General features: G+C 37.0%; 2 protein-coding genes across 2 annotated transcripts; one reads left to right on the forward strand and one right to left on the reverse strand.

Moving 5' to 3' along the window:
- The first annotated feature begins 3,715 nt into the window (after positions 1-3,715).
- Positions 3,716-4,921, forward strand: LOC136283530 (uncharacterized). Its single transcript, XM_066172517.1, has 4 exons — positions 3,716-3,821; positions 4,204-4,241; positions 4,443-4,503; positions 4,658-4,921. Exons 1-4 carry the CDS (start codon positions 3,716-3,718, stop codon positions 4,795-4,797), a joined length of 345 nt encoding a protein of 114 aa, XP_066028614.1. The 3' UTR covers positions 4,798-4,921.
- Positions 4,922-4,995: 74 nt separating this feature from the next.
- LOC131777082 (GPN-loop GTPase 2) lies at positions 4,996-9,465 on the reverse strand. The gene is made up of 5 exons (XM_059093304.2): positions 9,003-9,465; positions 8,067-8,223; positions 7,058-7,218; positions 6,645-6,781; positions 4,996-6,092 (listed from the first exon to the last, which is right to left on the reverse strand). Exons 1-5 carry the CDS (start codon positions 9,393-9,395, stop codon positions 6,041-6,043), a joined length of 900 nt encoding a protein of 299 aa, XP_058949287.2. The 5' UTR covers positions 9,396-9,465; the 3' UTR covers positions 4,996-6,040.
- Positions 9,466-12,881: the final 3,416 nt, after the last annotated feature.

Below are 12,881 nucleotides of genomic sequence, written 5' to 3' on the forward strand. Positions count from 1 at the left end.
CCCCAGGGGACTTAAACTCATTCTGTAAGTTCCATTTTCTAAGACCAGTTTTAATTTGTGATTCATAAAGCAGTTGATTATGTTACAAAGTGACCACTTAAATTCGCAGAGATCAAAGCTTTGTCTGACTACAAAATACTTTTCAATAGCAAAATGCTTCATCGTTAAGTATCAAATGATTTTTCATCACTTACTTACTTTTTTACTTTTTTAATTTCAGCTTCATCTGGTCATTCCTGCACTGAAAAAAATCCGAAAAATTTAAAGAAGAGCAGAGCGAGAGTGAGTAGGCATTTACGTTTCCGCTCGCTCGGACCCGGTCTCACGTCCCTATACCATAAGAGAAAACAGTGTCCGGGGCTGTCTCAGATAAATTCATATCAAAAGATATGGTTGGCTGCCGGCAATACTCTTTGCCTGCTCGACCCTTTGACCCCTTAAAGTCACCAGCATCTAATTTCTCCTTATTCCTTACAAAATCACCTCTGAATCACACGTTAAGGTCACCAGAATAATGGAAATGATCACCTGTCAAGGAGACTCTCGCTTGTTAAACCAATTCTCCCGGTTAGCACCTAAGAAATGTGTAGAAAACAGTGTAACGAAAATGCATTCCTACATTAGGGTGTACTCAAAGGGTTAAAGCGTGAATTACTTTGTTCATTTTACTTTGAGTCCCAATCAATTCCTTGTGACATTTGCCAACAGTATGTTCTGAATGGCAGTTTTGATTAGTTAGTTTTAGTTCTACAACACTCAATCGAAATGCGCACTTTGTGTGACTTGTGGTATTTGCTGACAGTTACTGCAATTACTACGTAGGGGCCCACAAAACGCATTTACTTGAGTACGCAAAACTCCCTGCAGTTAGAAAGAAGTGGTGTAAATTGCTGGGTTAATAATAATAATAATAATAATAATAAAACCGAAATGCACAGAGAAGAAAAACACAGGATTGAGAAAGTTGGAACGGATGGAAATGACAAACCGCCGGCTTAGCTTATAGTTTATATTGATGTTTGCATTTAGCGATCAAAAAGGCATATTACTCTCTAATGTAGAATGTTTGATTTCTCTTTGTTATATTTTTGTAAGAATACGCCCATGGATTATTTGAGCTGCTCAACGAGGAAGCCGAAGCTAAAAAGTTCAAGGTCGTTCTTGGCAGATCTGTTACGGAACTGCACGAAAAGTGTCATGAGATTCAGGAACAGTTTTTGTCACACGCAAATAAGACAGGTTTGTTATCCTTCGTTAAGACTGATTCTAGAAAATATAGAATTAATCAAGTCATTCGTTGATTTTTTTTGTTAACTCTGACAGAAATGTGTGGTTTTATTAGCGTGGCAGGCTGGTTTGGCTGGTCAGCTCTTTCGTAAGGGTGGAATGATGGAATGACGAACTGTAGACTGACTGACCGATAGATCGATTGAATCATGGACTGATTGACTTGCAGACTGACCGACATCTGACTCATAGACATGACTTATAGACTGACTGACTGACTCGCTGATTGGTCGACTGGCCGAATAACCGAGTGACCAACAAATTGATGTATGATTTGAGTGACTGATCGCTTAACCCGAAGTCTGACTAACCGTATGACTGAATTACCAGTTGACCGATCGCATTAAATAGCAAATCGAGAGAAAATTCCATGTCTAAGCAAGTCAACTTTTTTTCTATCCATCAGGGTTGTTTGAAAAATTACGAAAGGCTAAAGGTGACGAAGATGACCTCGATGAAGCTGAAATGTCGGATGAACTTTTGCAGGAAGAAAATGAAAGTGATGCTTTCGGTGAGAATTTTCGTTTACATCAAGCCTCGCACGAAAACCGGTAACGAAGCTCAGTGTAGATATTTATAAATTGAGTACTTTCAACCCGTTCACGAAACGTAACAAAATAGAGAATCTTTTTCACTGATACTGGTTCATCAAGTTTTAATACAGCTGTTAGAAAGTTACGAGCAAGAATGGATATGTCAGACAGTTTTGTGTACTTAGGCAAATAGCCTTAACCTTTTCACTCCCAGGATCTAGTAAGTAATTCCCCTCATTGTCTGCCAAACAATTCTTATGATATTAGTTCTGAGAATTTATAATCCCCTAATTGACATGCCTCTTAATTCTCATTACTTGTCTGCTTGACACTGTATTGGTAAGATGAGGAGAAATTCTGTCTTGATCACTTAAGGAAGTTAGAGTTAAGGTGGTAAACTCATATGTCCAATGCCAACACTTAATTTTCAGCTAATACAAGTTCAGAATATATTCGATCTTATCCGAAAAAAGAAGAAAGAGAAAGATAAGCATCAGATCGTTATCAAAAGAGAGACGATTTAAGGCTAGACACCCAACAAAAAGGGCTTTTAAGGGTTTTTCAGAAAGTGTTATTGCTTTCCCAACACCTTATTTCGTGATAGGATCCTTTGTCAACAATAGCACTTAACTACAATTTTTGTTGGGGTTTGATTTTAATAGAGGCCTTGGGTGGAGCAGAGGAGGAACAAGAAAGGAAAGAAAAACCCAGCCTACAGGGCTTCATAGTGCTGAGCAAACTCTTCCAAAAATCCATTTGTGGTAATCCTACTAAAGGTATGTTAGAATGTCTCATTCTGTTTGGACTGGTTCTTTACAGGTCTTAATGAATTGCATCATATTTTGAGGATCAAATACAAACACATTAAAAAAAAAAAAGAAGCAACAGCTTACGATGTGCTATTCACTCCCAAATTGCATTGCAACAGAGACGGGCGATTTCCAGTCAATGTTGCTCTAGACTACTTGTGACGAGGTAACAACAAATTTCAAACAAAGATATTGTCTTACTTTAATAGTTTACTAAAACGCATCAATGAGAACTTTGCGTCAAAAACCAGCGTCTGTGACATCACTTTGGAGAACCTTTTAGTTTCAAGTCAGAGTGATGTTTTCGAAAGTGCGTTAAAAAATAAAAAATTAAGCTTTAGAGAGGATGAGTTTGATTCAATAGTTCCCGAACCCTTTTGTTGGCACGAAGGATGGATTTGAGTGTCGGAAAATGAGTTGATTAGCTAATTATCTCGTTACTTTGTTTATTCTCTCAGGAATGATTGAATTACTCGAAAAGATAGTGCATGGAAAAGAACCAAGCGAGAACCCTTTCCCTAAATTAGGAGATAAAGTCATTGAGTTTCTTGGCCTCACTGATGGACCAAATATACCGTGCAAAGAGCGCAAAGGTACACAGCTTTTGGTCAATCATAATTCTGTATCTCTATGTTAGTCCTGCACTAGGTTTAATCCAGGACTTGCTTTTAGCCTTTTTCCATAAAACTTCCAAAGTCTATTTTTTTAAGTTACCATACCTTTTTTAAGCTAAAATATAAATGGGGTCCTATGAGTGATCATTACAGCACCCTCTGGCCTATAAATTTATATATCCCGATCAATAAATTGATGTATTAAGAATAGAAACTGTAGGTCGAAGAAACTCGGACGCATATAATAATGAGCGCATCCATGTTCCTGAACACTAATGGAATCCAGATGGTGTAAATAGCCCTCTGTGCCACACTAAGAAAAAAAACTTTCTATACGCCTAAGTTGTTGTTGTTAGTAACAAGTTATCTGTTAATTTGAGTTACAAAATTCGTTAACAGGATAACAGCTAGCAATTTTTTTTTCTGAAAAATACCTGCGAGGCTACGTCTCATGTAACTAGCGTTTTCTTACATGTTCACAGGCTTGCTTGAAAACATTGAGAAGCCTCCAAACTCCCTTAAGAAAAAATTCTTGTCAATCGTTCTTAAAACGAGCAAGGTGGAACAGTGCAAAGATGGTAAGTGTACAGATATCTTTTTTTACTTTCAAAGTTCGTATAGCAATGACAACTACCAGAAAGCTTACAACTTTAAAGAGAAAATGAATAATTCAGAACACTGATCTTTATTCATGAAAAAAAAATTGAAAGTTACCATTGAACTAAATGGAATTGGAGGCATGTACACAGTAAAAGCGAAACAAAAACAAACAAGCAAAAACAACAACAACAAAAACAATTATAAAAGTCTTAATATTATTCTTCCTTTTCCCTTTTTTTTCCCTTTTCCCTTTCCGCCCAAACATTTCCATATTTCTCTCCTTTATCCTTTCTGTCTGTAAATATTTTCACCCATTTTTTCCTTTTTCCGTTAACTTGGTATTTCTCTTTGTATGTTTAGTATCCAATGTCCTGCTTCAACTGAAAATTATCAAATCGGTAAGCATCTGGAGAATTCCTTATATAAATGTCATTGAATTACTTGTATATCCCTTCAGCGAAGATTTCTTGATGATGCATTAAGTTGTTAATAAGAGATACGTATTTCAACATTCTGAGAGCAATACTTTGCTCTCCAAATTAAGGAGAAAGAAAGAAAACAAACCTAACACCAGTTTAAATCATCTTATAATTTCATAGGCAATACAGCTAACCGGAAAGTTTCACAAGCTCCTGATGTTGGGTGCCAAACAAAAAATGGGTTTGTATCAGTCTTTTTCACTCGAACAAATGTCTCTTTTAACTGACCGAAACATCGTGGTATTAATGACCTCAGCATGCCACTTAGAACTGGCGCCATGGTGATAAAATGAATCAATAAGAGTAACTCCGTTCTTCACTTGTTACTCTCTTAGATCTTGTTAAACAGATCAAGGCATTGATGGCCCATAAGCAGGATGAATATGCGTTCAAGTTGGTAGGTGATAAAGTCCTTGAAGATCTGAAAAAAGCCTTGCTGATAGAATTATCACTGAAGAAGCAGCTGCCAAAGTAAAAGGGCCAAACGTGACCCAGGGAGTTTACGCCACCTGGCTCCTGGCCTGACGGACGGGTGAACTGACTTTACTGACTTACTGACGAAGGGAAACGAAACAATTTAGCCACTGAAATAAAACATATATTCATCTACGTCACGTGTAAATGAAAATTTGAAAATTTTTACCCCCTTTTTCCACTTGAGTACGTTTTGCGACGACACGTATCATTTACCTTCCTCTCATTTTAATAGTAAAAGCGTTTCTTGTTCGTGTGTTGGATATCTTAATCAGTTAGTTAGGAAAGCAGACAAGTAATCTTTGTCATGAAAATAATTTCGTACGTTGGGTGAGGTTTTAATTACGTTTCTCATAAATCTGTATCAAGATCAAAACAATCGCATTTAACATACGAATAAAATACAGTCAACACCTATGCATCTTGTAGCGCTTTCATTGGGAAACTAGTTGATGGTTTATACTCCTTGGCGTAGCAAGAGGAAGGAGATTCTGGGTGCTACAATTTTTAAATCCTTAACAAACAAATCTTATAATTTAGGTATGCTAAAACGCGCGGATCCAAAGAATCAGCCACGTACTGCATTAGACAGTTATTCTCGTCACATGAGTTGGCTAACCCCTAGTCTAACTCTAAATGCAAGGAAAGTGAATGAAAAATTATCGGTTTCGAAAACGAATTTTTCCACCTTTGTGATGTTTAGCTGGAGTTTTTTCAGTGCTAATACGTTATACGGAGCCTAGGCTGCCCACACTATTTACATAAAAATATTTCGAAACTAGGAGTCTGTGATAAACTCCACAGTGCTAAAGGACCACATAAAGTAGCGAGCAGTCAAGTATTTATTAGCACCTAACCCTTAGTATGCTTGGCATCAGTATGCATATTCTCCTTACTATTCTGTATACATTTTCTAAGGTGCTGACAAGGAGAATTTGTTTAACAATCAAGTGCTTCTTTAGGTGGTGATCATTTCCTTTTTTTCTCCCGACCTTAATGTTTGATTCAGGGTTGATATTGTAAGGAAAAATTAACTAACTCTTAGGGACTCAAGGACTATCAGTGTCGCCTCTTCCTTGAAGTTGGATCTAATTGTAAATAGACATAAAAGCGAGTCCATGTCTCGCTCTCATCTCCTCTTTTCACCACATCGAGTTTGTTCGCATCAACACCTTGAGTAATGCCTTCTCTCCAAAGCAGGATATTTTCTTGTCCTTAATGAACACTACTGAGCCATTATTTTTCTAGGAGTTTTCATCCTCATCTTTCATGTACTTCTCTTGAATTGCTGCCGTCCTAAAAAATTGAACACCATCAAAAAGTTATTTTATTTGGTTGGTGATGAGTCTGTTAAGGCAGATGGGGAACTGGGCTGTTGACACCTATAACCCCTGGAGTGTGCTGCTTCCCTGTGTGCAATGTCCTAGAGTATACCCCCTGGATATTCCTTATTGGGCATTAAGTCAATCTTTCACTATGGTATTCCAAATAAATGCAACTGATATCATTGAAAATTTTGAAAAAATTATTACTTTTCTGTAAAGGAAATTTTTACTAAAGAAGCTTTAAAGTTTTAACATGACTTATCCAAAAAAAAAAACAACAACATTTGTTCAGATAATAGGACCAAATGTATTAAAACTCTAATTTTAAAAGCTTGGGACATGAAGATGATCTTGACTTTGTCCTTACAAAAGCAAAGTCAAAGACATTTTTAGCATTCTTAAGTTCACTATTTTTCCTTCCCGTCTCAAACCTAATAATGCAAATAAATGAATGAAGGAATGGATAGGGAGAGAAACAAATTATACCTATGACACTTGACAGTGCTTCGGTAAATAAACTTACCTAAAAAATTCAAAATCTGTTCCTACAGCTGAAGACATTAGGTTACTGAAATTCCCTCTGTCATCCTCAAGTTCACCAAAAGCAAAACCATTAGCCTGATCAATAGATTTGATCACCTGATACATACTCTCCTTTGACTAAAACAAAATGAAAATGATCTGAGATTGTAGCACTTTTGGTTTGCAGTGCTCTGTGATTGGTCAAGAAAACTCACACCACTTTTTTCTAACTATCAGGTGCATAAAAAAGCAAGCTTGACATGTTTCCCCCTTGCCACTTCAAGTGAGGTTGCTTTATTCTGCTTGCTCTACAAGCTTTATACTTTGAACAAAGAGATCCTGACAAAAGCAGCAACAAAAAACAAAACTTCAAGTACAAAACAGGCCTATTTCCACTAATATTTCAGCAATCACCTGTATATCCAGTGTTTTAAAAGACACCAGGCCATAGTCCTCAACTAAACCCACTAATGCTTCATTCAGCTTTTTGTACTTTCGAGTAAATGGATCATCTTTGATGTGATCCAGGAGAAAATTCAGATCCAAAACATCTGTATAAAAGTCTAAATTGAATGCTAACAAGAAATCAAAATAATTGAAGTCAACAATAAAATTCCAGAAAAAAAGACTCAAGCATTGCCAACACACTACTGCCTCAGAGAAAACATATTTACATTTCCAATGGCATCTTCCTTAAATCATTAGTTCAAGCAGAAACAAAATCATTTGAATCTAACATCTAATCTACAAATACGATATGTTGGTCCATTGTTCTGGTGATCATCTTACACTTAACTTTGAATTACAACAGAAAATAAATGCCAGATCAATCTGAGTGTCTTCAGCTCTAAACTCCCTAGACTGAGAGCAATTTTACTAAGAACCCTGTCACATATCCCATTTTAAATGTTTTTTCTTCAATAATCACACGTTTTACTGGCCAAGTGGCCTTAAATTGCCAGTGCTTATCCCTTAAGTATTTTTAATTCCCCTGGTTTGAATATTAATCACAGGCTTCCCATCTGTTGTCTCTCACCCATCACTTGACCACATTACCCAGACAGGTTGGCATTCATTTACATTTATACTCTTGAACAGAGAGATGCATGTAGTGAGAGTACTGTGTCTTGCCTAACAAAAGGTCACAGAGTGACCAACATTAATATAGGTAATAACATGATTTTAAGTGCAACATAATGTTAATTAGTACAAGCAAATTTTTCTAAGACAACACTAGTCTTTGAAAAATGAATAAGAGCATATTTACACCAAACTGCAGGAGAAATCATGCTGTTACTTGATAATAATTTACATGCAAAAAGAATGACACTTGAGTTAAGTGAAAATGCACTCATTTTAAGCAAATCAAACATGTGTAATTTTTTCATGTATATCATTATATGTATTATAAATAGTCAATCACCTAGCTTTCCATATTGTTCTACCAGATCAATCTTGGAAAGGACATTAACATGAGGGAGCTCAACATGAATCATGGTTGACAAGGATGTGAGAAGAACAGAAATAAACTTTGTTGGATCACTGCAATGATGTGAATCAACAAGATGGACTGCAGCAAGCTGTGAAAGGATAAACATGATGTATTCAATACAAATCACTTAAAAATGATTAGCTTTCTACTCATGTAAGTTGTAGAGAGAACCAGTAACCCAAACAAGAAGGAACACAAAACTGCACCAAACTGAATAATTATCTAAATTGAAAATAAAAAGAGCCCAGAAAATAGGCCAAACATGACAAGATCTCAAGCATGCAAAGGCGATTTTGAAGTGTAAAACATGTAATAAATCTGCCATACTATGCACAGACAGGGGGTGGGGTGGGGGCTTTGACTTTGGGGCACATGTTCTTGAATAACGGCAAAATTTGAAGATATCTGGTAAGATTAAAAATCATCCAACTCAATGCATTAGGTCCAGCATACAACAAAACACTGAGTGAATGAGTGGCTGCTGAAAATTTTGCACAATATGAAGGAATTTGCCAAACATCTGGGTGTCTCAAAAACTAGGATCTAAGACTAAGACCTGGAAAACTAAGACCTCAAAAACCAACACCTTCGAAACTTATTGATAAACTGTCTTTAATTCTATTTGACACTTAAAACGAACTAATCCCAACAAGGAGTGCTGACCTCGAATACCTTCCAGTTCATCAATTTTCCAAGTTTTCAAAGTCTTAGTTTTCGAAGTCTTTACTCTTAGTTTGCAAGATACCCCTGAACAACTAACTGTTTGCCAAATCAAACAGATTTAAATTAAGCTCTTCAGCCTTACTAGGCTTCTGGTTTAACGCTTGAGTAGAACAGCATTCGGAACAGGCCTTATCATTCACTTACTCTGAAGTCCCACTTTTCAAGCTGCCTGACCACATTCCTCACAGATGTGTGATGAGTGTACAGTTCAACTTGACCAGGGCAGTCAAACAAGAAGTAATGCCCTTTCAGATCTTTCAGCTTTCTCTCCAGCCAGTCAAGATTCTTTTCGAGATACTCGATGCAGTATATAAGCCCACCATTTGGACCAAGCTTAAGATTCTCCATCACATCATCAAGAGTGATAAGCGTGGAAATGTCCACGGCACATTTGTAACTCAGCGAATCGTTTGCAGGATCAAGATTTACAACAGCCACTTTTCGACCCAAGTTTGTTAAAAATTCACTCATCCCAGCACAAAATGTACTTTTTCCAGAGCCCGGAGGCCCAATGACAATCTGGCCAAACGACGGCATTTTGAAATTTTACCAAAAAATCACTAAAATTAACTATGAACCTACACAAACGTCCGCCATATTTAGCACCCAATTTCTCTCGGTTGCACTTTGTCTCAGTCTCTCTCAATTTCTGAGCCACATATAGGTCCGCTCTTCGTACAAGAAGGTACGCGGAGAACTGTGAATTAGTAATTCGCTTCGAATAGTTAGTTTTTATCACTTCTTTTCCAGCCAGGGAGTCCGAGAGGCAATGCTAACGAAAAAGGAAGTAATAGCGGATTTATAGATAAGTCAATCTGGTTCAAGTCTTACCTGGCAGCTCGAGCTCCATCTGGAAAAGTGGCAGTGTGGGGTGGTGGCCAAGACTGTATTTTGCCTTAGTACCACAATTGCAGAGCTCAAAAACAGCCAATGGGGGGAGGGGGGAGGAAGGAGATTCCAGAACAAATTATTAGCTTGAGTGCCAACTTTGCTCGTTACAGGTTCAATTACTTCATCTTTTAATTTCGTTTTTTGTTACTTAATGAGAGTGAAATTTGTGTCCCTTTGAGTAATCAGTTCAACATAGTGTGAAAAGTCTGTCCAAGTAAGAGAAATAGAGTGGTGTTTTTCACTGTTTTTGTTTGCTTGTTTCGTTAGTTAGTTAGTTTGTTTTTTTATGGCATTGCAGTTAAAATCAAGGAGTTTTCTACACCATAAAAGGAAATGACAACGAGATACAAGTCTTAGTATGCGAGCTTATATTGGTTAGCCTTGCAACAATGAAATGAATCTTGAGAAAGATCGTTTCTACTGCGCGAAGATGGAAACATGGTTTCTCTATCGTAGCGTATAAGCGATTTAGCAAACCGTCAATTGTAATAAAGAAAGTAGAGACACTTTTTCTAATTGACATTTCCGACGAAATTTCTGCTCTTAGCGTTAACAGAAAGAACTCTTTTCAGGCCTGATTTCCTTTTCAGTGGGAGTTCGGATATCTTTTTGTTAAAAGCTTTCTTGAATTGTGAATTTACCACATCTGCATCATAATTTTAGAATTTGTGACATTCTAATCTTCTTCACTTAGTTTATTTGACAATTCGCTAGTGAAACAATCACGCTGAATTCTCAGTGCTATCCCGTAGGGAATGGCTCGTTTGCAGTGCATTCAACGAAGCCAAATTCCAGTTTAGCTCTCCTTACTGAAAGATGTATTGTCTTGGCGAAAACATAAAATTTTCATCTCGTATACAAATGCGAAGCACAAAATCGCATGAACGAGGTGAGATTCAAAATTAAGAGTGTACCGGTGTACGTGAATATTTTGCACCTTTGATTGCGGTCAACTTCACGAAATTCCGACAACATTGTCCACTGTCATGCGCAGCTCAGCCGAACTAAGCATTTTTGAATTTTTAACGGTATCTACTAGATGTCCTTTATGCTAACTTCAAGCCTAGTAGCTATTTGTACCACTGCAGACGCGAGAAGTGAAGCAACATCGAGCACTTTTTCATGCACAAGATGATTTTTGTCGAGACTTTTCTGGTAGAATTCCCACGAATTTATATTCTATCAGATCATCACTCAGATATCAGCATTTCACAACGTCAAACTACCTTTAAATACGAGTGGTGCAAATTGCCTGCTTGAATAAGTGACACAAGAGGAATAAGACTAGGCTTTTCTGCAAAATATCGACACTTCAAAGTTACCACAAGGTAAAAGCAACTATTGATTATTGAAAAGTGGCAGCATGATAAAATATCATCGTAGGAATAGTAAACATAAAACATGGACAGGAAGAAAGTTCCCTCGCTGGCTTTACGTGGTCCAACTTTCACCAGCTAATGCCCATTAAAAAACATTTCATAGATCTCGATAATATTACAATTATTACGTTACCTACATCTAATTTTGAATAAAATTTCAAAGATGGTGAGTGACATGAATGACCAAACATTGTGCCTCTACTGATGTTAACAAATCCTCTGGTAACATTTCATAAAAATCCGTGGCAACAATTTGGGTTGACTTAAAATCATTGCTACCTAATTTAAACGATTTTAACTTTCTTTTGATTTTGTTGAAGGCTTTCACAAGTGGGATAAGGCCAGTTCTGTTTAGGATACAGCCATCTTATTTGTGCATCAATACCGAGGCGCACACTCCTCCTATGGAAAGAAAGCGACTGAAGTTTGCGTTCCTGACCATTGGTGGAGGATCAACGAGAGGCTAGATGATTTCTTCTTGGAACAGCTGTGCCAATTTAGTTGCATCGTGGACTGGTGGAGGTTTTGGAAAGCTTGAGACACTGAGATTGAGACTAAATGGAAAGCCTGGGTGCTCCTTGGGAACACAATTAGAGACTCAAAAGTAAGTTTGCCTTTTTCTATTTTTAGACGGAGAAGTAAGTCGAGTAAGTTTTATCTCTGCCATAATAGATCATATGTTAAAGATCTATTTATTGGTCGTGTTTTAAAATTCGAAATGGTCGCCTATCGTTTTGAAATTTTTCTTCAAATCTGCCAGAAACTCGCCTCTTAAGTTTTGAAATATACGGCTGTAGCCAAGACATCACATGAAGTTGAACTTTTGGCGCTGTAACCGCATCCCGGCAGTCAACATTTCTAAAGAAAAACAAAAATTCTAAACATTTTTAGGAAAACATCGTACCAAAAAAATAAGCAAAACAAAATATAACAATAAAAAAACAAAAAACAAATTAATTAAACATATTTAGTCAGTCTCATAAATCTTGACCGTACTCTACGAATCAAAGCAGCCGTTAGACTGAAACTTGATGTGCTACAAAAATGGCAATGCAGTTTTGATCTTAAGATATTTCCTCTTTCTTTCCAATTGCTGGAAATTACGTCTTCACCATTTGTAATGAGAATCCTTCTAATTTGGAATGTTTTTAGCGCGCCGAATACCATCTACACCCGCATGAAAGAACCTAACCATGATTTTTGGATATAGGCTGATGTGTTTCTTATACATCGGGTACCTTAATGAGTAACCAGACTGTCGCTATTCATAAGAGATTCTTAACTTTTTTCTGGAAATAATGTTAATTATAGATTACTGACAAGTTGACACCAGACAAAACTAAACTATGGTGTTTGTATAAATGATGTATTGTACGATGCGTAAAGTGTTTGACACCACCTATCATAGAAAAGGGATCGCCAGAGGGGAAAAAGGCCACTGTCTTTTAATTTCAATGTTTTTTTTAGTAACTGCCTGCTTAATTTTGGTAGGATGAACAGGTTTTTCACTTTTTGTTTGGTACTTTTTTCATCTCATTCCCAGTTCACCTTGAAGGTTCTAAATCCCCTTGTACATGAATGCAGGTGTTCATTGCAGAGTTTTTCATTCTGTGAAAAAGTCTAACAGCGCAAGGCATTTATATCAATTTCTCTTCTTTTCCAGCGGAAGGAATGTATTTTGTAAAGTAAAGTTTACCCTCAGCGGACAAGTTGAATCCCGAGTGCACTTGGTGCCATATCTCGTATGTTAGGG

The sequence above is a fragment of the Pocillopora verrucosa genome, chromosome 9, assembly GCF_036669915.1.
Source record: "Pocillopora verrucosa isolate sample1 chromosome 9, ASM3666991v2, whole genome shotgun sequence".
In the NCBI taxonomy this organism is placed as follows: domain Eukaryota; kingdom Metazoa; phylum Cnidaria; class Anthozoa; order Scleractinia; family Pocilloporidae; genus Pocillopora; species Pocillopora verrucosa.

What these genes read in the sequence shown, in the direction of transcription:
- LOC136283530 (XM_066172517.1), top strand. Translation starts at nt 3,716, where the DNA reads ATGTTCACAGGCTTGCTTGAAAACATTGAGAAGCCTCCAAACTCCCTT. An exon ending in AACTGAAAATTATCAAATCG is followed by an intron (nt 4,242 to 4,442) that starts GTAAGCATCTGG and finishes ATAATTTCATAG; the next exon opens with GCAATACAGCTAACCGGAAA. An exon ending in GGGTGCCAAACAAAAAATGG is followed by an intron (nt 4,504 to 4,657) that starts GTTTGTATCAGT and finishes TTACTCTCTTAG; the next exon opens with ATCTTGTTAAACAGATCAAG.
- LOC131777082 (XM_059093304.2), bottom strand. Translation starts at nt 9,395, where the DNA reads ATGCCGTCGTTTGGCCAGATTGTCATTGGGCCTCCGGGCTCTGGAAAA. An exon ending in TTAAAACACTGGATATACAG is followed by an intron (nt 6,782 to 7,057) that starts GTGATTGCTGAA and finishes ATTTTGTTTTAG; the next exon opens with TCAAAGGAGAGTATGTATCA. An exon ending in ACAGATTTTGAATTTTTTAG is followed by an intron (nt 6,093 to 6,644) that starts GTAAGTTTATTT and finishes TCAATTTTTTAG; the next exon opens with GACGGCAGCAATTCAAGAGA.